The 23795-nt window shown below is 39.5% G+C and overlaps 1 protein-coding gene across 13 annotated transcripts in view; it reads left to right on the forward strand.

Moving 5' to 3' along the window:
• Agtpbp1 (ATP/GTP binding protein 1) overlaps window positions 1-23795 on the forward strand; it is a 171188-nt gene that overhangs the window by 66436 nt on the left and 80957 nt on the right. For all 13 annotated transcript variants that reach the window (XR_005091537.1, XR_005091536.1, XR_003733793.2 and 10 more), the window contains 5 exons: window positions 2692-2808; window positions 5501-6189; window positions 11224-11307; window positions 12678-12764; window positions 12846-12994. Coding sequence is in view for 9 of the 13 variants with exons in the window: in XM_037205673.1 (XP_037061568.1) it covers window positions 2692-2808; window positions 5501-6189; window positions 11224-11307; window positions 12678-12764; window positions 12846-12994 (1126 nt within the window). In the remaining 4 variants the exon portion in view is untranslated. The remainder of the gene's footprint in view (window positions 1-2691; window positions 2809-5500; window positions 6190-11223; window positions 11308-12677; window positions 12765-12845; window positions 12995-23795) is intronic.

Consider the following 23795-nt stretch of genomic DNA (forward strand, 5'->3'; position numbering starts at 1 on the left):
GGGCACACTATGTATTTGACTTTCCAGAGTCTAGAATACTTGGAGAGGTATCTTAATAATAATACAGAACTAATTTCATTACCACTGATGTGATCACAAAGAAAAATAGGGCAGACTTTGATGTTAAGATAATTCTTGTGTAACTGGGTGTTTGGACCTAACATAAGCAATGGAATTGGTAGGTTCCCAGATGTGAATAACATTCTCAGGGAAGAGGAGGGGTGTTGAAATGCATTTGGGAGTTTTTGCAGGGTACTTTGGGGTAGTGAAATTCATGAGATTAGCATATGAATTTCTACTAATATTTTAGTAATAAACATTGAAGTATACTTGGTATAGTTGATTCTTTACTTCTCATAGTTCTAATTAAAAATACCTGTGATGGTTAAGAGTATAAAGATTAGGGAGTTAGGAGAATTTGAACAGTGACTGATTTGGCTGCTAGAAAACTGTGTGCATGTATGCACATGCTCAAAAACAGGTATTTGAGAGTGGGTTAGATACGTCAGCTCTTTTGGACCTTCACTCATGAACATACACCATAACTGCAGGACAACTATTGATGTTCTACCAACTTGCCATCTGTGTCCAGTTTATCATTTGCTCTTGTAATGTCCTTTGTGAGGATTTTTACCCTCTCTGCTGCTGGATCTAGCCTCATATACTGCGTTTCCTTGTCTCTCACTTGGTCCATTCATCTGAAACATTTCCATAAATTTCTTTGCTCTTGACAGGGGTATCTTTGAAAAACAATTGTTGGTGTCCATTTTCCACTGAGTTAACAGGGACAGTGATTGCTCACATATTGTCTACTTCACCTTAACAAAACATTTATGGTTATGAATGAAAAAATAGTATTTATTGAACACTTAACCGTGTGCCAATCCAAGCTTTTCATGCACTATAACCATCAAATCCTCACAGCAGTGTAGACAAGGCACAGAAGGCTATGTATGCAAGGGGCCAGGCAGTGTGGTGGAGGGTCCACTTCCTCACCACTGCTATGTGTTTTACTGAAATGTCCTCTTCAAGTCCATGATGCATTGGCCAAGACTTCGAGCTGCAGCTGCACGAGCCTCTGCCTCTGACTTAGGTTGGCTGTTGCACTTGGGCAGCCTCAGTTTTGCTCGCCTCTAGGGAGGATCCACAGGTTCTTCGAGAACGGCTGTGCTGCAGTGGGAAACCTGGGGCTGCTCTGCTGTGGTTGGTGGTCGGCTTCCAGACCGCCTTTCCTCACCAGCACGAGTCCGCACACTCTTTCCCTTTCTAATGCTAGAGTGGTCGTTCCTAACAGCGAGCCATATGCCTCTGTGCAGTCCTGGCTGGCCTGGAACTCAGAGATCCACCTGCCTCTGCCTCCCAAGAGATAGGATTAAAGGCGTGTGCCCTGCAAGAAGAAATAACTTGGTATTTTTTACTTTGGATGATTACATGTTCATCAAGAAAATTAAAACATTATTTGTTCATAGATAAAAACTTAAGTGAAATTATATACTCACAGAGTAATAATTATATGTTAGTGATGATATGCAAATAAAACAAATTTCTTATTAATGGGAATTACAAAATTTTATTTATTGATTATATAAATAAAAGCAAATTCCCAAACATATAATCTTGAGAAATATCATATATTTTTCCTTAAGATTACTAGTTAATGTTCATATATATTAGGTACTATACATGAAGGATTTAAACATAATAAAATAAATTTGCTTTAGGATGGAAATGAAGTAGTTTATGACAATATGATAAATAGGAAATTAAAAATGAGACCCACTTGAAAATTAGTAACTGGTCTTTCTGTACCTCCTTACCCATCTGTGAAAGTTATGAGTTTGTGAGAGGTAAGCTGTTAAGGATCTTAGAGGGTACTGTGGGTCCTAGGTGAACTAACACTTGCCTTCCTGTCATGAGGCACATCAACTCTTTAAAGAGCTTAAAGAGGACAGCCAGGGTTACATAGTGAGACTCAAAAATACAAGATAAAGAATTTAGGGACAAAATTGATGACATGTCTTTTTTGTTTGAGGACATAGTTGGGGTTTATCCCCCCCCTTTTCTTTTTCCTTAAAGGCACATTTTGGGCACTTGTACCTGAAAAAAAAAATCACACTGGCTATATAATGTATACTTTGGAACCTCTTTAACTAGCTTTACATTCCAGGTTGTCTAATTGTAAGCTCCTTAACATTTGGTGCACATCACTCCTCATCCTCAGTCAGATGGTGGAGATAAAATAAGCATCTCTACTTTATAGTGTTGTACAGAATGACTTACATAAGGGAGTTTAGTGCATGCCATCGAATGTTAGCTACTTTGTTACCATTTTTGTTCTATATAAATGCTTTCAATTTAATTTTCTTGAGTTTTACTTTACAGCAGAATGATAGGGACATTGAAGAGAGCATATGTGATCTTTATTTTTTGTATTTTTATTTTTATTTTGTCTTGACGAGCCTGAAAACTCTTGTCTGTTACATTAAGATTAACCATGACCAAACAACAAAATCAGCACCAATGATAATCTCCAATTAATTAAAAGAACTGATTTACAATTAAATTGAATATAAACTTTATTAGTAATTATTTACTAACCGTAAGTAATAATATTTTGGAACATTTCAAATATAAAATATAGTCTCTAACATTTTTGTATTTTTATACTAATGACATGTTTTATTATTTCAGAATGATGATATTGAAACAGATATTAACAAATTAAAACCACAACAAGTGCCAGGACGAACAATAGAAGAACTAAAAATGTATGAACACCTCTTTCCTGAGCTTGTTGATGATTTTCAGGTATAAATATAGAACGTTTGGTCTTACCTGGTTTTAATAAAAGGTTCATTTTTTCTCCTTTATGCACGTAATTGCCATTTTTCATTTCTGAAAAAAATGGCATTCGTCTTGGTTTCCTGGATGATATGGGACCGTAATATTGACATTTCAAGCTGAGTTGATGACCTGTAAAAAGAGAGAGCATTGGGCTAGTTTTTACATTTTATAATCACTTCGGTTCAGCACTTTGGCTTGCTTTTTAAAATTTTGTCTTACATTCTTAAAATGGCATTATAAAAGCACACCGCAGTCTTCCTTGTGTTCGTAGTGCTGAAGAGTTGTGCAGCTCTACCCTTCCCTTGGTACCCCTGTAACACAGCAGCAGTCAGGACAGAGCGGGCAGCCTGCCGCCCCGACAGTACAGTGCAGTTATTCTTAGCATTTCTTATTCTCATTTACTGTGACAGAGTGATTCAGCTTGGGTTATACAACACACCATGTTGACTGAATTGTTGGCAGTTAGTAGATGTAGTTTTTTGTTTTCTCTGTTTTGACTGTGCTGGGTTCTTAAGTCTGATTTTAAAGTGTCTAAGTTTGGCTGGGCATGGTGGCATGCACCTTTAATCTCAGCACCAGGAAAACAGATCCAAGTAGATCTCTGTGAGTTCAGACTGCCAGCTCGGTTTACACAGTGAAATCAAGGCCAAAAAGTATGTGTTTGGGCTAGCTAACCTCAAAGACTTGAGTAGCTTTTGCTATAAATGTTGTTGCTCTCCAAATCCCATATCCTTAATTACAGTTGATTAAAGACAGATTACAGTGAGTTTATAAATGAGACATAAATGAGAACTATTTGCCAGTTTTTCTTTTGTCTTTGGGAGTAAACTTAGGAGCCTTGGAGTACAGTGAAAGTTAACCTCTTGTCTCCTCATTCTTTGTCCTTCTTGTAGGTTTGAAGCTCATTGGAACTTTGAAACTGAGAGTAGAAGGAGGTCAGGAGTCAGGGAGAAAGGAGTTGGGGTGAGCAGGGGAGGTCAACTGGGAAGCAGTGAGGGAAGGAGAGGGAGCTAGGAAGAGCATTTGGTGAAGAATATAGAGTGAGTAAGTTTTTCTTCCATTTAACCTAGAACAGCTGTTGAGTTAATCTTTTTTAATGTATTTGGTTTCACTTGAACCATTTGAAGATGAATACTTTCTAAATCAAAGCAGTCAAGTAATGTTATAGTGGTTTTGGGTAGGAATTGATTAGCTAGAATATAATGACTTCACCTATTTTCCTATAGTTATATGCATATAGGGATATATAATGCTATACAAGTTATAGCTTTAGTGTGGGAGTACAGTAGAGTAATTTTTATAATTTTTTTATAATGGGTGTCAGGTTAGGATTTAGATCGGGGGTCTCAACCTGTGGATCACAACTTCTTTGGGGGTCGAACGACCCTTTCACAGGGGTTGCATATCAGATATCCTGCATATCAGCTATTTACATTACAGTTCCTAACAGTAGAAAATTACAGTTAGGAAGTAGCAAGGAAATAATGTTATGGTTGGGGTCACTGCAACATGAGCAACTGTATTAAAGGGTCACAGCATTAGGAAGGTTGAGAACCACTGATTTAGATTTTCCAAGCTACTTCTCCTTTCCAAATTGTGATACACATCTGTATTTAGATTCCCATGTCCTAATCCTAGTTTACCACCTAGCTAGGCTTGATGGGCTCCTGTACAGCCTCCAGTGATGTAACAATGTAAACGGGTGGCCAGCTTGTTCTTGGTTATTTCCTTAGCATGTTTGGTTCTAATTTGGGTCTGAGTTAAATGTAGCAAGTAAAGACATATCTATCTGAGAGTCAGAGCTCCTGAACTATGCTACTTCAGGTAAGTAAGGCAATATGCACTTATTAGTGTGTTGTGTATTTTGCCATTAAGTTATAGGTGTTAATTATTTTAGTCCTATATGTTAGGGAAATAGCACTTTGTTTTTATTTACATAACTGGATTTATTGCCAAGAGTTGTTCTCATACTTGATTGTCTTTCTCATTTTAAGTTTTAGAGTTTGAAGTGTATGCCTGAATAGTAAGAAGAAATATTTAATGATATATTATTGAGGATTATAAAAGTTTATTGATTCTCTTAATAGTGTTTGAAAGAATCTTATTCAGCCATCATTGAATCAGTTCCTGGAATATCATATGACATTAAGAATATGTAAAATTAGTTGCTTTCAATATTAACCATTGAAATCTATGACAGCTAGATGTGTCTGCATCCTGACCAATATCCACTTTGTTCCCAGATGTATAAACCTTGCTTATTCAGTTGCTGGCTGGAAGTGAAATGAATGTCATTTTTAGGCAGCAAAAAGAAGTCTCTTTTTGCAGGGCAAAAGAGGATTGGACTCCGGTTCTCTTGCCCACTAAGCAGGCATCTGTTGTTGCACTGTCTCCCAGTCTCTCTCTCTCTCTCTCTCTCTCTCTCTCTCTCTCTCTCTCTCTCTCTCTCTCTCTCTGTGTGTGTGTGTGTTTTTAATGTGTATGAGTGTTTGCCTGCATGTTTGTTATGTGCACCACATGCATGTCGGGAGCCCATGGAGGTCAGAAAAAGATGTTAGGTTTCTGAAGGAGCATGTGAAACAAATATGATCTTACTTTTATTAGCATATTTTAATACTGACAGATAACAGATTAAACTTACTTTTTTCTTAAACAGGACTATGAATTAATCTCTAAAGAACCCAAACCTTTTGTGTTTGAGGGGAAAGTTCGAGGCCCTATTGTTGTCCCTACAGCTGGAGAGGAAGCGTCTGGGAATTCAGGTAGTGTAAAGAGAGGAGCTGTGATGAAGGAGAAAGTGTCTCCTAAGGGAGAAGAAGCCAAGGACGAAGCCAAAGGCAGTGACAGGACACTGCCACAGCAGCTGGGTGGTCAGAACAGAACTGCTTCTTCAGTTCACACATTCAGCAGTGACATTGTGAAGGCCTTAGACCGAATCACATTGCAGAATATTCCTTCACAAGTAGCCCCAGGCTTGACTGCAGGAATAAGGAAGGACTGTGGTCTCCCTCTCACTGTCCTCTCATGCACGAAAGCGTGTCCACATGTGGCAACATGTGGAAGTACTCTGTTTGAAGGGCGGGCAGTACAGCTTGGGAAACTGTGTTGTACTGGAGTCGAAACTGAGGATGACGACGACAGTGAGTCCAACTCATCAGCAGAACAGCCCGCCTCTGTTGACGTCCCCGATGGACCAACACTCCATGACTCAGACCTCTACATTGAGATTGTGAAAAATACCAAGTCTGTTCCAGAATATTCAGAGGTGGCTTATCCTGATTATTTTGGTCACATTCCACCTCCATTCAAAGAGCCTATTTTAGAAAGGCCTTATGGTGTACAAAGGTGAGTTGCAGACTTCTTCTTCCTCCTAAGTAAGACCATTGTCAAAATGTAAGGCATACTTAAAAATTCTGTTTGGGGTCTCTAGGAAAATACTACTGTGAATTAAGATACACTGGTAGGATGCTTTGGTTGCTCTGAAATTGTCCCTGTTGATAGTTGTGTCTGGAGAATGATCTATGATTGCTATACTTTGGATTTTGAGTAAGTAAGTTCATTAGGTGTATACAAGAACAAACACATAGCAAGTAGCAGAAAGATAATAGAACATCAAATCAGGCACTTAGAAATCCAACAGAAATGGCCAGAGAAGCCCTGTTGAAACAGTGAGCTGTAGGACCAGTTTAGAGTCCCAGGTAGTGTCCTCTTTCTGGTGACTGCAGGCATTTTATAGTCTGGGGTAAGTAGTAGTGACCTGTTGGAATATGTCCCTACAGCTGTTCTCAAGTGTGCAGTTCTCACTACCCTTGAGCTGTTTGCTAGTCTCCTTTCTTCTTGTCACAGGGCCTGGAATCAGCCTGCTCCAGGACAGGGGATCTCTGAGGAAACTTGAGATAAACATGCTTGAGTCTGAGACAAGGGGCCTACTTACCTTCTTTCTCTGATAGTTCTCAGCAAGTGCAAAGAGCACATGATATAGGCTTACTGTATTCTGTAAGCGTGTTACTTATTTAAATGAAAGAATAATAGGAACCTGATACAATGTAGAAATTTGGTTTAGATTGCACCTAAGAATTTGAAAGATTATTTAATGATATTTGAATAAATACTGTCTTAGCAGTATTTAGTAATTTTTTTTTATTCATACTTGGTTTAAACATGGTTTTAAAATAGGCTATAGATGAAGCAATAAGGATGCATTATTTTGTTTGAAAATGTAGCTGGAAATAAAGAGTGTGAGAATTTGGTATTCATAAAAGCACCAAGTGAAGTAAGTGATTTTTAGTGTGCCAAAAAAAAAATAAAACATAGAAATTGTTGCTAGCACCAGCCAGTGCATACTCAGCACATAAAAAAACCTGTGTAAAATCTGTTTAGTGTGTCTGAACTGGTTTTGGTGACTTAAAAAATGATATCTCATCAGTTTTTGATACACTCTTATTGCAAGTAGGACATACACTGGGAAGGAGGAGGCCTGGCTGTCTGCCTCTGAGCATCCTAGAGTACAATGTCTTTAGCCACAGCGGTGCATTTTACCTGCAATGTCTAGTACCACTTAATGCTTCACTTGACACCTGAGTGATTCTCCTCTAGTGACAGAAGTGAGTGAGTGTGACAGAAATCCTGTGCCTTTCAAAGCCTAAAATATGCATTGTCCTTTCCTTTATAGGAAATATTTGCTGACCCTTATAGCTAGGTAGTCTTAAGGCTTTAAAGTTTTACATTCATGTCAGAAAAGTCAGATATGGCTATCTACCAGCTGTTTATAAAGGTCCCAGAAAGCTTGCTTCCTGAAGTGCACTGAAGACGTTGGCTTCAGTGTGCTCGTGTCAGCTGCCTCTTTTCTGTCAGCCTGTGTAGAGCAGGTGATAGATGTTCTATGGGTCGTTTGCCAATGTTGTTCCCTGTCAGAATCTAGTAACATTACAAAGGAAAGATATCAAATTAATTAATGTTTAGTCACTTTCAGAAAAAAAAAAAGCAACCCATTCCTTACTTAGTAAGTTAGGCATGATGGCACATGCCTGTGTGGTCCCAGCCACTTGGGAGGCTGAGCCAGGGTAGCCGTGGCAGCATAGTGAAATCCTTGCTTAAAAAATTATCCTGTGGAATGCTTTGGTGTTATTTAGAGTTCTCTTGTATTGTTACAGCCTTTGTAGTGTGAAATTACTGATCCTAATTTTTTTAAAAATAAAATTCAGTATAGAATAAATAAATTCTGTTGAAAAGTCTCTGACCCAATTGCAAAAGAAAATGTCAAGATTCATATGCATATCTACTCAATGTAGATGATAAAGTAACAGTAAAACTGTAAGTGGTATATTTTTCATTTCATTTTATCAGGCAATGCAACAGCTGTGAGTTCTCAGGCAGTCTGTTTCCTTCTTCCTGTGAGGCCTCTCCTGCTGCTTGCTCCTCCCAGTCTCTTCCTCAGGCTCAGGGGACATTGTGGAAAAGGAGGCAGAAATAATGTGAGGTCAGAGGGTAGGAAGCAGGACTTGTAGATGTCATCTGGGCAAGACACAGCTGAGCTATTTGCTACTGATAGATTTAGAGAGTGGAGACAACATCACCCTCAGTTGTGTACCTACTACTGACCCAGCAGGCTCCAGTGGACACTTCCAATCCAATAGTTATATAGATGGTCTTGGTTAAACTAACTGGGTCACAAAACAGAACTATAACTTAATCTTTGAAACTAAATGTGATGGCAAATATTGTCAACCTGATAGGGTCTAGAATCTCTTAGGAGAGGCGGAGAAAGTGGTTCAGTGGTTAAAGTACTTGCCATGGAAATTCAAGAACTGGAGTTGAGATCTCTAGCACCCACATAACTGCTGAGTGGGGTGGTGGCCTGCTCGTAATTCCAGTACTCAGAAGGAGGAGACAGGAGATCCCTAGAGCAAGCTGGGCTAGCTAGACTAGCTGTATTGGTAAGCTCTCATTGAATAAGGTGGGGAGAACATCAAGGAAGATTCCCAGTGTTAGCCCTGAGACTCTTCATATACCCAGATGCATATGCATGGGTATTTGCATATATGGGTGCGCCCATATGTAGAAACACACATGTGCATTCACCCCTCCAGCCACATCCCCCACCTCCAAAAAATAAAATATAAAAAGAGCCACCCAGGAGTTAGCCTGCTTTGGAGGGATTATCTCAGTTTGGTTAGCTTTTGGGTTTGCCTGTGAGACACATTTACATGAAATTAGCCTCTGGGCATATCTGTGAGAGATTAGATAACTGCATTGAGAACTCTCAGCCCTTCCAAGGCCTGGGGCTGAAGAGAGAGCTGAGCAGCAGCTTTCATTTCCTGCTTCCTGACTGCAGTTGCAGGGTGGCAGCCTGGCCTCGCTTCCTGCTGCTGTGCTTTTTCTGTCCTGATAGACAGTGACCCCTGAACTGTAAACCACGAGAAACCCTTCCCTCCTCAAACTGCCTTATTCCAGCAACAGGAAGAGTAACTAACAGACTGCTCCTTTTCCTTATAGACTATTTTATATGCACTGAGTTATTTTTCTATAGAATAAATTGAAAAGTAAATTATGTTTAACTATTGAGTAGATAAAGAAATTTTTACCTTATACTTTTCTCATGTTTTAGTTTCTTTTTATGTTTAAGTGTCACACCTTTTAATATTTTCTTCATAATGCCTGGGTCTTCATTTAGGATGAGTTCTATGCATATTTAGAGCTTTAGGTTATATTGTTGTCACAGCTTTCCATCATTGTGACAGATGTCTGTGATCAACCACCAATACAGAGAAAAGGCATATTCTGGCATGTGTTTTCAGAGGTCTGAGTGTGGTTGGTGGACTGTGCTGTGGGGCCTATGAAAAGGCAGAACAAAGTGGCAGGGAGTGCAGATAAAACAGACCATTCACCTCATGGTAGCAGGGAAGGAGAGCTGGAAGGGGTGGAGAGGAAGGGGTGGGGTTCTTAGTATCCTCTTAGGTGTTTCCCCATGACCTAACTTCCTTCCACAAGGCCCTCCCTCCAGTGGTTCTCCAGTCTCTGAATGGCAGCCCAGTTGGTGACAAGCCTTTAACTACGGTCTTTGGGAGGCACTTCAGGATTAATGATGTTGTTAACTTTCTTTAAGTACAGAAAAGCATCTTTATGTAGGGGGTAGTTTCAAATTTTCTAGATTAAAAAGTCTTCAAGTTTGGGTTCAGTGTATTCTTGAAATTTTATTGGAACCATTTTGGCAAATTTTCTCACACTGCTTTTCATAGATCTATAACCACAGTTCTAATTTCTATTGTTTGTCTTTAGCTGACGTGAACAAAGTTAGAAGTTAAATAAATCCACATAGTGGATTTCTTCCTTAAGAACTCATTATAGGGACTGGACAGATGGGTCAGTGGTTAGAACACATGCTACTCTTGCAAAGGCCCAACTTCAGTCCCCAGCACCAATGGTGGTTTACAGCTACTAGTACCTCTAGCTCCAGGGAGATTTGTCACATTTGGTTCTTACACACACACAATTTAAAAATAACAATAAATCTTAAAATTGCTTTGAGAGATGGCTTTGCATTAATGCCATCAGTCCTTGGTGGCCAGTTAGCCTGGAGTCAGCATCTGCCCTGAGGTCTGAACTCCTGTCCCAGCTGTGCCTTGGTTTCTCCTGGTGCTTCCCTCCTTCCCAGTTTTTTTCTCCCCACACAGGAAGGGGATTCTGGCTGGGTGGCTGCGTGGCTGTCCCCTGGCGTCCTTCTCTCCTCCTTTTCTTGTTCCTCACTCTCTTCCCTAGATTTCGAACTCCTGGTTACTCTCTCTGCCTGCCAGTCCCACCTACCTATTGGCTGTGCAGCTCTTTATTAGACCAATCAGGTGTTTCAGACAGGCAAAGTAACACAGCTTTACAGAGTTACACAAATGCCACATAAAAGAATGCAACACATTTTTACATCATTAAATAAATATTCCACAGCATAAATGAATGTAACATATCTTAAACTGATATTCCATAACATAACTGCTAGTTGGATTCTTGGGCTAAATCCCTAGCTAGATGAGTTTTAAAACCTTGAAGGGTGTCTTAACTCTCTGGTTCTGTTCTATCTCCAAATATGCACACAGAATTACTTGTCTAATGGTTAGTCCATAGGCTTTCTGATGGAGAGGCCTAATAGATATTCTAGGCTAGCTTCCCTCCCACCCTCTGCCTTTACAAGGTTTTGCCATGGCTGTCTTTTATGTGGTTAGTTTTTAAAGCTCAAGCTTTGATATATACTGATTTTTATTTTTGTGTGTGTTATTTTTTTGTATACAAGTAAAGGAATGATTATTTTTATTTTACACAATTATTATTTTATACACTTTCACTCCAAACTTACTTTGAACTTTTGTCATTTGTCTTTTATGATTTCAGGACAAAAATTGCCCAAGATATTGAGAGGCTGATTCACCAGAATGATATCATTGACCGGGTGGTGTATGACTTAGACAACCCTAAGTGAGTCTGATCTCTAAAACCTTTTATTAAGTTTTAGTTTTTATAACAAAATATTAGTATTATTTTAAAAAGATAAAATAATTATCTTTTTATCATATTTTCCCCATATTTTATTGTTGCTGTTTTCATCCTTTAACAGGTAGGTATGTGATGATCATGATAACTCTTGTTCATTTTTTTAAGTTGAAAGATAGCATAAGCCTTTGTTTTTCGGTGAAATTTAAAGGATATAAGCTAATACCGTGATTTTGGAAAAATGAAAGTACCTCTACTTATAAGTGGGATTTTCACAAGAAATGCTGTCCTTTACTACTGTGGCACTGGACCAGTCACTGGAGTTCCCACCCTGGCCTTGTGGCTTGGCAAGCCAGCCATTTGTTACCTTTGAATTATCACTGATAGTGTGTGTCAGGATTTAACTGTAGTAAACAAATAAAAATTGTAAGTACTCAAATAAGAAATTCAGTCAGCTCTCTTTGAGTCTCTCCTCTCCTTACTGTATTAACTACTTTGAGGAAATTTGACATTTTACCTATTATGATTGGAGGAGACAAGCTTTTAAAAATGATAATTGGTAGATGTGAGTAAAAGCTCTATCAAAGGTGGGACTGAATCTGGAATATTCTTTGTTGTTGTTTATGGCAGAGTCTCCCATTGTAGCTTAGGCTGACATGAACTCACAGTGTCGCCCAGGCTGACCTCCAACTTAAAATACTTCTGGTTCAGGAGGCATGTGTCACTGTTCCTGACTTTCAAATCTTCTTACACAAGGAAAGAATAATATACCTTATTAAGCATGTAGTTATTTCATTGTTCATGCTTCCATGTTAGATGTGGAACCCCAAGTTTGGGCTTGTCCAGCTTGTTCCTAACAGATGTGACTATGGACAGAAATGCTGAGCTTCTAGGAGTTTCCTAGTCCTTGTTTTAGATGAGACTCTTCAGAGGAGCAGGGTCAGGCAGACAGAGTGCCTGGTGTATGGGTGCTCAACCACATGATAGGTAAAGCCCCTACCTATCCATGTTAGCTAAAAGCAAAAACTGCATGGTTTGTTAGAATTAGGGCTACTTACCAGGCAGTTTTAAAAATAAATCTTTTTTCCCTATGTAATAATCAGTATTTTAGAAAAGACATTTATTCAGCAAGGCAAAGTCTTTATTATGGGTACAAATGTAGGAGCAAGTCTCTTGTAATTATAATGAGTATAAATGGAAGTCACATTTTTTCTTTGTTGTATTTGCTATATTCTTTGCTTTAAAAGGAAGGAGGGAAGCAGTGTGTATTTTTGATCTGTCCTCTAGTTTTAGTCTTTGCTTATCTGTTTAAGTGTGATATATTTTAATATGTTTATTTTAAAATATTTATTTAGCTATGCCACTCCAGAAGAAGGAGATATTTTGAAGTTTAACTCAAAATTTGAATCTGGGAATCTGCGCAAAGTAATTCAAATTAGAAAGTAAGCCATTTAAACGTCCTCATTTTGTGTGCGCACAGACACTCCTGACTTGCCGTCAGCTGTCTTTGTCTTGTGTTGTAGAAGCGAGTATGACCTCATTCTGAACTCGGACATAAACAGCAACCATTATCACCAGTGGTTCTACTTCGAAGTCAGTGGGATGCGGCCCGGCGTTGCGTACAGGTTCAACATCATCAACTGTGAGAAGTCCAACAGCCAGTTTAATTATGGTGAGGCTCTTGCTCTCTCCTCTGAGGGGCAGGCTGTTAGTTACCTGTAGGACCAGAAATCAGCATGGAGGCACCACCTTAGATATACTCAGTCTCTGGTTTCCAGACCTCAGCCATTTATCATGCACAGTTTGAAATAGCTTAAACTATGGTTGGCTGCTCAGAAGAGCTACCCTCATGTAACAGCCCTGCGGTAGCTGTTGTTGATCTCACCCAAATGGAGCACAATTGCAAACATCGTCAGGGGTTTCTTCTTTACTTAGCGTGTTAATATGCTGCATAGGTTTGATTTTAGGATATTAAACCAGCCTTGTTTCATTTATAGAATGAATCATAGAATTGCTAATGTTTGTTAAAAATGTTTGCATTTTAAGCTGAGCCCAGTGCTGCATGTCTGTCATGGCCTGTCATCCCAGTCCTGCCTAAGAAAGAAAATGTGGAGCAGGATGGGTGAGCCTACAGTTTAGGCTAGGGCTGCAATTCAGTGATGGCTCAGTCCACAAAGTTCTGGATTCTGTCCTCAGCTCTAGAAGAGAAAAAAACAAAGAAAAATTTTTTTACACTTGTGCATAGGAAGCTGTACTTCCCTCTGCCCAGCTCCCCTCACCATATCCACTTTTGGTATCAGGACAATACTGACTTGTTACAACATGGCATGTCTTCCTTCCATTTTCTGGAAGTCCTTGTGTAGAACTAGTGTTAATTCTGCAAGGCATGATGGAATTTTCTAGTGAAACCATCTGAGCTTTAGAATTTCTTTCGTTGGCTGTCTTGTAGCCTGGAATCATTTCCTTCGCAGTTGAGGACTGTTGGTGCTCTGCTGCATGGGGCGTGAGCTGCAGTAGCCTCTGCTTTTCCTAGTGGGTCCATTTCTTCCCAGGTGTCAGTAGCTCACTGTTCCTGTGTGTCGTGGTTTCTGTTTGCAAGGTCTGTGCTGATAGCCTCAGTTTCATTTTCTGTAATGGTAGCTGTGTCTTGGCCCTTCTTTGTCAAGATCTTGCTTAGCTACCCACAAAGAACTCACATTTTGCTTACCTTGTATTCACTGAATACCTGCTACTGGACATGTTTCTGTTCTTGATCAGTTTCTGTCCATCATAGAATGAATTCTTTTTTTTTTGGTTTTTCGAGACAGGGTTTCTCTGCGTAGCTTTGCGCCTTTCCTGGAGCTCACTTGGTAGCCCAGGCTGGCCTCGAACTCACAGAGATCTGCCTGGCTCTGCCTCCCGAGTACTGGGATTAAAGGCGTGCGCCACCACCGCCCGGCACACAGAATGAATTCTTACTGCAGTTTATTGACAGTGTTGAGGAAGAGTATTTTGTTTATTGCCTTCCTTGCTGCTTCTCTCTGAATAATTTTCTTTTCAAAATAGATCTCTTGTGTTTGGAAGGAGAAATCTGAAGGGTAGAGTGTCATTTAAGGCTGCTGTGTTCAGTGCCTTAAGTACAAATCTAAGGTAATCACATAAACTTAACATTTGCATGTAAAAGTCAGAACTTCACATTTCAAATCTAACAATAGCAAGTTTTTTAAATAGCATGCACACACAAACATGCACGCGCGCGCGCACGCTCGCGCACGCACACACACATACACACTAACATACAAAACATCCCTTTATAACAGATTGAGGAGAAATATATTACAAAATGATAGTGGTCTCAATCATTAGTTAGGGAGATCAGAAAACTTTCAACAAGAGCATGAGAGATACTGCATTCCCTGCCTGCAGTCACTTCCCTTAGTTGTTAGAGCATCTGGAGAAGATGCTCTTGAAAGAGACAGTTCTGGAATTGAAAGGTTTTGAGAGCAGAAGTGGTTATTGCCAGTTGTCCTTTATGTAGAAGTAGGAAACGGTGTACTCTAGAATTACTCACTTGTATGAGATAAAAGCTTTGTCATTTATCTAATGAAGTAATGGGATGATTAATAGTGTAATATCTGATATGGTTATAAATACTTTTCAAAGATGCGAAGTCTTATCTAATCTTCAGATAGTCTTGTAAAAGTAAATGGGTATATTTTGACTAAAACATCAATAGTTACATTGGTTTGCATGGCTGGTGAGAGGAATATTCCTGATGTAGTCTAGGATACTACATCTTTAGTGTTATACACTAAAATCACCAAGAATACTTGTGATAGTGCAGAACACAATCACCGAATGTGACGTTTGTATCTATCCAAGTACTAGACAAATCAGTTTAGCCTCTGAGATCAGATGGGACTGGATGGGGTCACGATGGCATGCCCATCACCAGAATGTGACCTTGTTGTGTAATATTTTGTTTGTGTTCTGACAAATAAAGCTTGCCTGGAGATCAGAGGGTGGAGCTAGCCACTAGTTAGCCATAGAGGACAGGCAGTGGTGGCACACACCTTTAATCCCTGCACTTGGAAGGAGGAAGATCAAGAGTTTAAGTCCACCCTGGGCTACATGAGATTAAACCAGTCTAAAAGAGAAACAGCTGGGCGGTGGTGGTGCATGCCTTTGATCCCAGCACTTGGGAGGTGTAGACAGGAATATAAGGTGTGTGGAGACAGGATCTCCATTCAGTCTGAGGATTTGGAGAGGTAAGAAGTTCCTAGTGGCTGCTGCTCTGCTCTCTGGCTGTTCAGTTTTGTACAGTGTTGATATGTAACATTTTCCTGTGTCTGTGACATTTACATTGCCATTAGTGCAGAATTGTGAACAGAAACTGCAGTGTATTCACATTTTTGTGCTTGGGCAGTTCTTTTTATGTATTTAAAATATTTTATTTTTATATAAAATACACAGATGCTGGCTTATTCATTTCCTTTAGAAGTTTTCCTTAATTTTGACCTTTACCTCCCTGTAAATTAGTACTTTTCTTACTTCCTTAATTTGTTTTTGTAGATGATCAGAACATTTTAAATTTCCTCTTTATTACAGCTTAATTTTGAATCCCTCCCTGATTTTAATATTTTTCTTTTTTGTTTGTTTTTGTTTTCTATTTTTGCTTGTTTTATTTTGTTTGTATTTTCAAAACAGAGTTTCTCCGCATAGCCATGGCTGTCTTGGAACTCGCTGTGTAGACGAGACTGGTTCACACTTCAGAGCTCCTCCTGCCTCTGCCTCCCGAGCGCTGGGGCTAAAGGCGTGCGCTTTTCCCCTCTTGAGGGGAAGCTTGGGCATTTTGTCTAGAGGATGCTGAGGGCTGGGCACTCGGAAGTGGACTCAGTAGGTAGAGGTGTTCTTTAGCAGGGATCTCCAGGGTAGGGAGTCTGGTCATTGCTTTCATTTCTCTAGTCCCTAACTATTCAGTAGTTTTCTCACTAATGGTTCTAAAGCAGTTTTACAATATATTTCTGAGAATAATGCTCTTTGCGTTACTAAATTTGAGAATCTGTGTCACTATCTCTACACGCTGCTTATCTGTTACTTGAAATAGATTTTCTCAAATTGCCACTAGGTGGCAGTTCTACATTTAATACACCAGCTTTAGTTTCAGGCTTCTGTTTGACTCTCTCCCTGCATCAAACTCTCAAGTTCAAGAGGGTTCTAAATACCTTCTTGTGAAAATCAAACCTGCTTGGGAACAGGCAACACTACACAGCTGGGGATCTACTCCCCCCCCTCCCCGGAGTTTGGCTGGGGGTTATCTACTAGCAAGTGTTCAGTGTCTCTGTGACCTTCCCTTCTGCTGCTGTTTGGGCTGTGTGTTATTTAGTTGTGTTACTGATACTTTCCCTGCTGTCTCAACATGTATGTGAATTCTTTGAGATTGGAACAGAGGACTGTTCTCTACATTAATACCATGGCTCATAGTAGATGTTAAGTGTTTGTTAATTGGTGCAGAGAATGTGAGGACTGTGACGATCATGCTGGTAGCATAGAATGAGCATGCACAAGGTATTTATCAAAGACCCTAGTCTAGTTTAAGATTCTTGACTTTTTGTGTATGTTATGTGAGCATATGTGTTTGTATTATGTATGTATATGTGTGTGTATGGTGTGGGTGTGTTGTGTGAGTATATTTGTCTATATGATGTGTGTGTTGTGTGTATATGTGATGTGTGTGTATCTGTGTGTATGTGTATGAGTGCAGGTGCATGCATGCTATGACTTGAATGTTGAGGTCAGAGGACAACTTAGGTGTCCATCCTTGTCTTCCATCTTGTTTGCGTCAGGATCTCTCTTGTTTATAGCTGTGTACAGTGGACCACCGAGCTCAAGAGCTTCCAGAAATCCTCCTCTTTTCTCCTTCCCATCTCCTGGTGGGGACGTGCTGGGGTTAAGAACGTTAGGCTTCTGCATCTGGCTCCTGTGAGGGCTCTATAGTCCAAGCTCAGGGCTCAGGCTCGTAAGGCAAGCACCTTACCCACCAAGCCATCCCCACGGCTGTCAACTCCTCCTAAAAGTTTTATTTTGAAATCACTGTGTTAAGATGGTGACCTGCTGAAGTGGTGCTCCATCACTATGGATTGCTTTGTATCTGTTTTCTACAGCTCACGGCTTTTTATGTGTCACTGTCTCATTACTGTTAGGATCATGAAATTGTCATTAACACATGAAATACCTTCTAGTCCTTGGTTCCTCATTTAATTTAGACTTTTTTAAATCAATAAAAAAGTTTAGCTCAAAGCCACATTTTCAGTCTTTCAGTTCTTCCATACACTCAAATGATTATTGAATTGAGAGATCTGTGTTGAAGTCTGCCACCAATAGAGTGTTTATTCTCCTTGTTTCCTGTAGTCTGTTCCTCATTGCATAAATAATAAACATTGCTGGACTTTCACTGTGAAGTCTGACTCTTACAGAAAAGAGATGGCTCAGTGAGTAGAGCACTTGGTGAGCAAGCCTGACCTGCGGTCTGTCCCATGAGAACCAGCTCCTGACAGTTGTCTTCAGACTTCCACATGCACACCATGGCCTGCTGGTACTTATACACACACACACACACACACACACACACACACACACACACACACACACACAAGAGTTTTCTTTTAAACACTTCTTTGTCTTATTTAGTATGTTTTGGCCTGATAACTACTTTGATCTACATTGTTGTCTCCTTTTGGCTCCTGTATCTTTGCCTGTTTCTGGACTTACAGGTAACAGATTGCTCGCACTAAGAGTCCGGGTAGTATCTAATTTGGTATTATTTATTGAATGTATTCCTCTGTTGGTGAGAGAATACGGAAAGATTGATTCCAGTGGCTTCCTCTTGTCTTTAGTGTAATACCTGATGTGGCACCAGCTGTCAGTCCCTGTGAGATGCCTCAGGGTTGTCCCTTCTCTACTTTAAACTGCTTTGTCTTCATCCGTGAGTGAGGGCATGTGATTGTTGGAGCCAGAAACACCTTACCTCCCTTCATGTTTGTGGTTTTACTGACTCGGGCCTTTATTGGTTTTTATTAAAGGCCAGTGCCATGGGATGTTACCATGGCAACTTAATATTTTGCCATCTTATGTTCTGATGACAAAATGGACAGTTTGTTAATATTTTTTTCATGCAAATAAAAGGGTTTATCCTTTTGACTAATGAATAAATAAGTTACTAGAAATACAACCTTTCTGTAGTATGTTGAGTAGATTATAGCTGATAGAATCCAAGTTACCTCATTAGATTGATTCTTGGTGTTGCAGCCTATTTTTCTTTCCAAATATATTCAGTCAGAACTTCTACATATTGCTTTCTTTTTTTAAAATCAGAATTAATAGTATATTTTAAAAAGTAATATCAGAATACATTCTTTGAAAAAGACATTAGAGCATTTTAGATAAGTCTAAAGTACCCCTTAACCTCAACCTGAACCTTTTTCTCCTTCCTGTAGTTAGCTGTTACGATGCATTTTATGTGTCTGAGGGAGGATGAAACTAGAGATTTAAATGGCTCACTGAGTTGCAGTGGCTCAGTGAGGGTCAGGAAATTAGACGTGACTTATATCTATCAGTGAAACTGCTGAGTTTTCACATACCAAGAGCCTCAGTACGTTTCCCTTAAAAGGAAATGTCAGCACTGTGGGCAGGTAACAGTCACAGAGTATTCGCCTTGTGCAGGTCTTGGTATATTTCAACGCAGGCTACTTACTAAGAGGTAGTGGAGCAGACAGTGCTTAGCAGTCTCTCAAAAGGCGTGCATCTGTTATGTGGCAGAGCTGGGATTGAAGCCCTGGTAGCAGGTTGTGTGCTTATAACTACTGTGTTGTTTAACTATAGAATATAGAAGGTCAGCCTAATACTGGACTTGTCATTTGTAACCCTAGAAGCCTGGAGACAGACAGATGTCTTTTGTAGAATCTGTCATTTGTTACTGCCAGCACACGATACAGTCTGTGTAAGAATTCAGGAAATATGCTATTTAAGTTCTCTTTGAGGAGATGTCAAGATACGGAACTAAGAATGGACACAAGATGTCCAGTAGCATTCTTTTAAAGGAGAGGATATGGGAGATGTGAAACTGGTCTTGGTCTGATGGCTTAATTGTTACTTTGATAGAACCTTGGAAAAATAACAGCTAATCTAGACCATTAAAGGATGAGCAATGCCAGATTAAGAAGAAATCATCTGAACCAGGAAAAATTAGAAGTTAAAGTGGAAACAAGTGTTGATAAATAGTAGAAAGGAAGTGGTCTGGAGGGGCTGAGGTGGGTCAGTGCTGTGTGTTCCTCCAGTGCAGAACACTTGGGACGAATGATTTCACCAAGATAAACAAGGTAAATGCAAACAAAATAAAGCGGAAGTGGTAACATTAATGTCAGAGAAATTTAATGGTTAAAAAAAAAATAACAGAATAGTTGAGAGACACGTGCAGTTCACAGGCTGCAGTCCCTGAGATGCCACAACCTTTATTCAGTGAAGTTGTCATGGAGACCTACAGAAACAACAGCTATTATTAAAATAGAATCTGACGCAGCAAGAAGTTACAACAAGCAAGAACATAAAGATTATGAACAGTGTAGGCAAACTTGGCTTTGGATTTTTGAGGGTCCCACATTGAGGAATATTTAGGATGTACTCCAGCAGTCTGAAAGTAAAGTTTAAGAAAGAGAAAGACACTGGAGAAATGATGGAGCTTCTGCAGGGTCCAGCAAAAATAAGAAGATAGCTGATGAAGCACTCTAGAAAGTAGGCCATCCCTACCAAAACCTGAAGTTAAATAGCAGGATAAGGCTCAGAATAAAGTGGAGCAGCATCTTAGACATGTAAGAGACTGTTAGGGGCGTGAGAGGAAAAAAGCCTGTCTTCTTGCATCAAAAAGATGAAATAAAGATAAAAATGGTAAACTAAAAATGTTGGGCTGCAAATGTGAGACGAACATGTTTCATATAGGTTGTACTTTTTGGCAAAGATGTAAAGGAAATATTTGAACTGGACCCTGGAAGCATCTTGGGGGCACTTACCTTGGCTTCCCAGTGAGCTGCACTGACAGAATCTTAGCTAGGAAGTGCAGCTGCTTTTCAGTCCTTACTGTCTGCTTGAAGAGGCGCAGGAGGTTACCTTGGTATTCATGAAACAGTAAGGAAGCTTACATTCTATCACTGGAAAACTTACTGATATAAGAAGGTAACTGCAGGTTTTATTGTGATTTAAACTATTGTTAGAAATCAACAAGGAAATGATTAAGGTAAAAAATGTATCAGCTTTTGGAAATCATGTAATAGTCTTAAATATCTTTTTAAAAAAGAAAAAAATTTGAAACTGATATTAGAAATTATTTAGAACAATCTGTCAAGCATGCTAGCTACCAGCCATATAAGGCTATTAGAATTAAATATTTAAAAATTTGAGTTATTCTGTAGAACTATACTCATTGCTACCTGTATGTGTGGTGTGTGTGTGCGTGTGCGTGTGTGTGTGTGTGTGTGTATGTGTGTGTGTATGTAGTGTGTGGTGTGTATGTGTAGTGTGTGTGTGCACACATGCATGAGTGAGTGGGTGTATATGAATGTGTGTGGTATGTGTGTAGGGTGGTAGTGGTGTGTGTGTGTGTGTGTGTGTGTGTGTGTGTGTGTGTGTGTGTGTGTGTGGTGTGGGTGGGTGCAGAGGTTATCCTGCCCTATTATTCTTTGCTTTCTTCCCTTGAGACAGGATTCTCACTGAACCTGGAGCTGGGCTAGCCAACAGTAAGTCCCAGGGATGCCCTCTGTCCATTCAGGGCTGGGGTCATAGGCACACATGTAGACAGCCAGACCCAACTTTTTACGTGTGTTCTGAGGATTTGAACTCACGTTCTCATGCTTGTGTAAAGATTCTCCTTCCCACTGAGCCATCACACACACCACACATACACACCACACACACTACACACACACCACACACACATACGGGTCTACTTTTTTCTAAACATTGTACTTCTATGTTTTGCTTTATTTTGATCTAAATATTTCAGCATTTGCTTTAATTAATTCTCTTCCTTCCCTTTAATTTACTTCCTTCTCCAGTTTCTTACATTGGATACTTACTTTCAGTTATTTCTTATTTCAAAGAATACGTCAGTTTACAAGTCTGGGTCAGCTAGTCTTCTGCTAAAATGAAATGTATTATATAAAGGGGCTTTTATTAAGCATTAGCAATGAGTATAGTTCTACAGAATAACTCAAATTTTTAAATATTTAATTCTAATAGCCTTATATGGCTGGTAGCTAGCATGCTCGACAGATTGTGCTAAATAATTTCTAACATCAGTTTCAAATTTTTTCTTTTTTAAAAAGATATTTAAGACTATTACATGATTTCCAAAAGCTGATTTTTTTTTTTACCTTAATCATTTTCTTGTTGATTTCTTGTGTAAAAGTTCTCCTTCCCACTGAGCCATCTAACCAGTCCCCCAAAGTAGATTTAAAAGTTTTTAATTGTATGTAATTGGGTGTCTTGCCTACATGTATGTATGTACACAACATGCATGTCAGGTACTGCTGGTTGGAAGAAGGTGCTGGATCTTTTAGAACCAGAGTTACAGACAGTTGTGAGCTGCCATGTGGGTGCTGGGAATCAAACCCTGGTCCTTGAGAAGAGCAGTCAGTTCTCTCAACTGCTGAGCCGTCTCTCCAGTGTCCCAAAGTAGAAATTTAAACAGGCTGTAAACTACTGAAAAATTGAAAGCTAAGCATAGTGGTGCATTTCTACATCTCAGCTCCTGGGAAGTGGAAAGTAGAAGAATCAGGAGTTCAAGGCCAGCTTCAGCTATGTAGTGAATTTAGACCAGCTTGGGATCCTGCTTTAGGAAACCAAACCAACCAAACAAACAAACAAGAGAGAAAAGAACACATTAGGTTTTTAACCTTGTAAAATAAATCATACTTTTGTTTATTTTAGCAAATGATGGAAATAACCAAATGGGTTCAAGCTTACTCTTCTGAACCTCGTGTGAAATCTGTACTTTACTTTTGAAAGAGCCAACTGCAGGGACTGGAGAGGTGGCCCCGTGGTTAAGAGTGCATACTGCTTTTGCAGAAGACTGCAGTTGGATCATCACCATCTGTGTCAAGTGGCTTACAACTGACTGTGACTTCAGCTCCAGGGAACCCTACACCTCTGCCTCTGATGCTTTCCTGCACTCAAATGCACATACACATAATTTAAAAAAAAACAATAAGTCTAAAAAAAGAAGAAACTTAAGAATCTAGGTGCAGGATTCTAAATAATAGCCAATTTAACAAGTTAATGCTAAAAGAACAGTCGTTTCTCGGAACTAAGCTAGCTCACAGTGAGAAGTCTCCAGCATCCAGTGTGCCTGTCAGTGGTGTGAGAGGGAGTCACGTCATGCTGTCACATGGGTACTGAAAGACCCTAAGTGAAATGATTCTGAATTTTAAATGCAGTCACAGTCCTTGTGAAATTATTCAAGTTACAGAGTTAATAGTGCTCACCATCTAGGGCAGGTGGCTGGGAGGGAATAGTGACTGTTTTTATATATCTAAAATCAGCAGTGTCTGGCACGTAGAGATTATTCACTATCTCTTGTATTATGCATGATAGAATTGATTTGAGAAATTTGGCCAATATTGGACTGATCAGTATATAACATTTTGATTAAAATTATGAGAAAACAGTTGCTTATTCTTAGCAGTATATTCACCATCAATGTTTGAGGTTGTGATTTCCTGAAAGGCAACGAAAATAGAAATTAATGGTAACTTCCATATGAGGAGCTAGGTGGATAAGGAGCACACAATAGGGTTACTCACCTCAGAGATCCAGGAGGCAGCAAAGCAGCTGTGGGATGGTGTGTGTGTGTGTGTGTGTGTGTGTGTGTGTGTGTGTGTGTGAACAAACAGCTTTGAAAGAGCCAGTTAGAAAGGGAAAGAAAAAAACTTTATAAAATGCAAATATATTTAATGAAATATTCCTATACCAGGAAAATCATTACGTACTGAAAGTAGAATATAAAGTCAAACTAGATCTCAGTAAAAGCTGTCAATATTTCTGAAATAACACATGAATTTAATTCAATCCCAGTTAAAAAGTCTACTGTATCGGGAATGAAATAAGATGGTTTTATGGTTTTTATTTGGAGGGAAGGGGGAGGTAATGTCTCACTGTGTTGACTGTGCTAGCCTGGAATGCAGATATCCACATGTCTCTGTCTCTCCAGCGCTGGAATCAAAGGAGTGCACCACTATGCCTGGCCAAGTAATGCAACTTTAAACTCATGTGAAAAGCAAATTTCTCAGAATATCTAGGAAAGTACATTGTATATTTAACTCTATTTTCATTATCAGTTCCCACTGTTTTAGTTAGAGTTTCTGTTGCTGTGATGAAACACCATGACCAAAAAAACAACTTGAGGAAGAAAGGGTTTATTCAGCTTACACTTCCACATCACAGTT

Source organism: Peromyscus leucopus, chromosome 5 (assembly GCF_004664715.2).
Source record: "Peromyscus leucopus breed LL Stock chromosome 5, UCI_PerLeu_2.1, whole genome shotgun sequence".
NCBI classification, from domain to species: Eukaryota; Metazoa; Chordata; class Mammalia; order Rodentia; family Cricetidae; genus Peromyscus; species Peromyscus leucopus.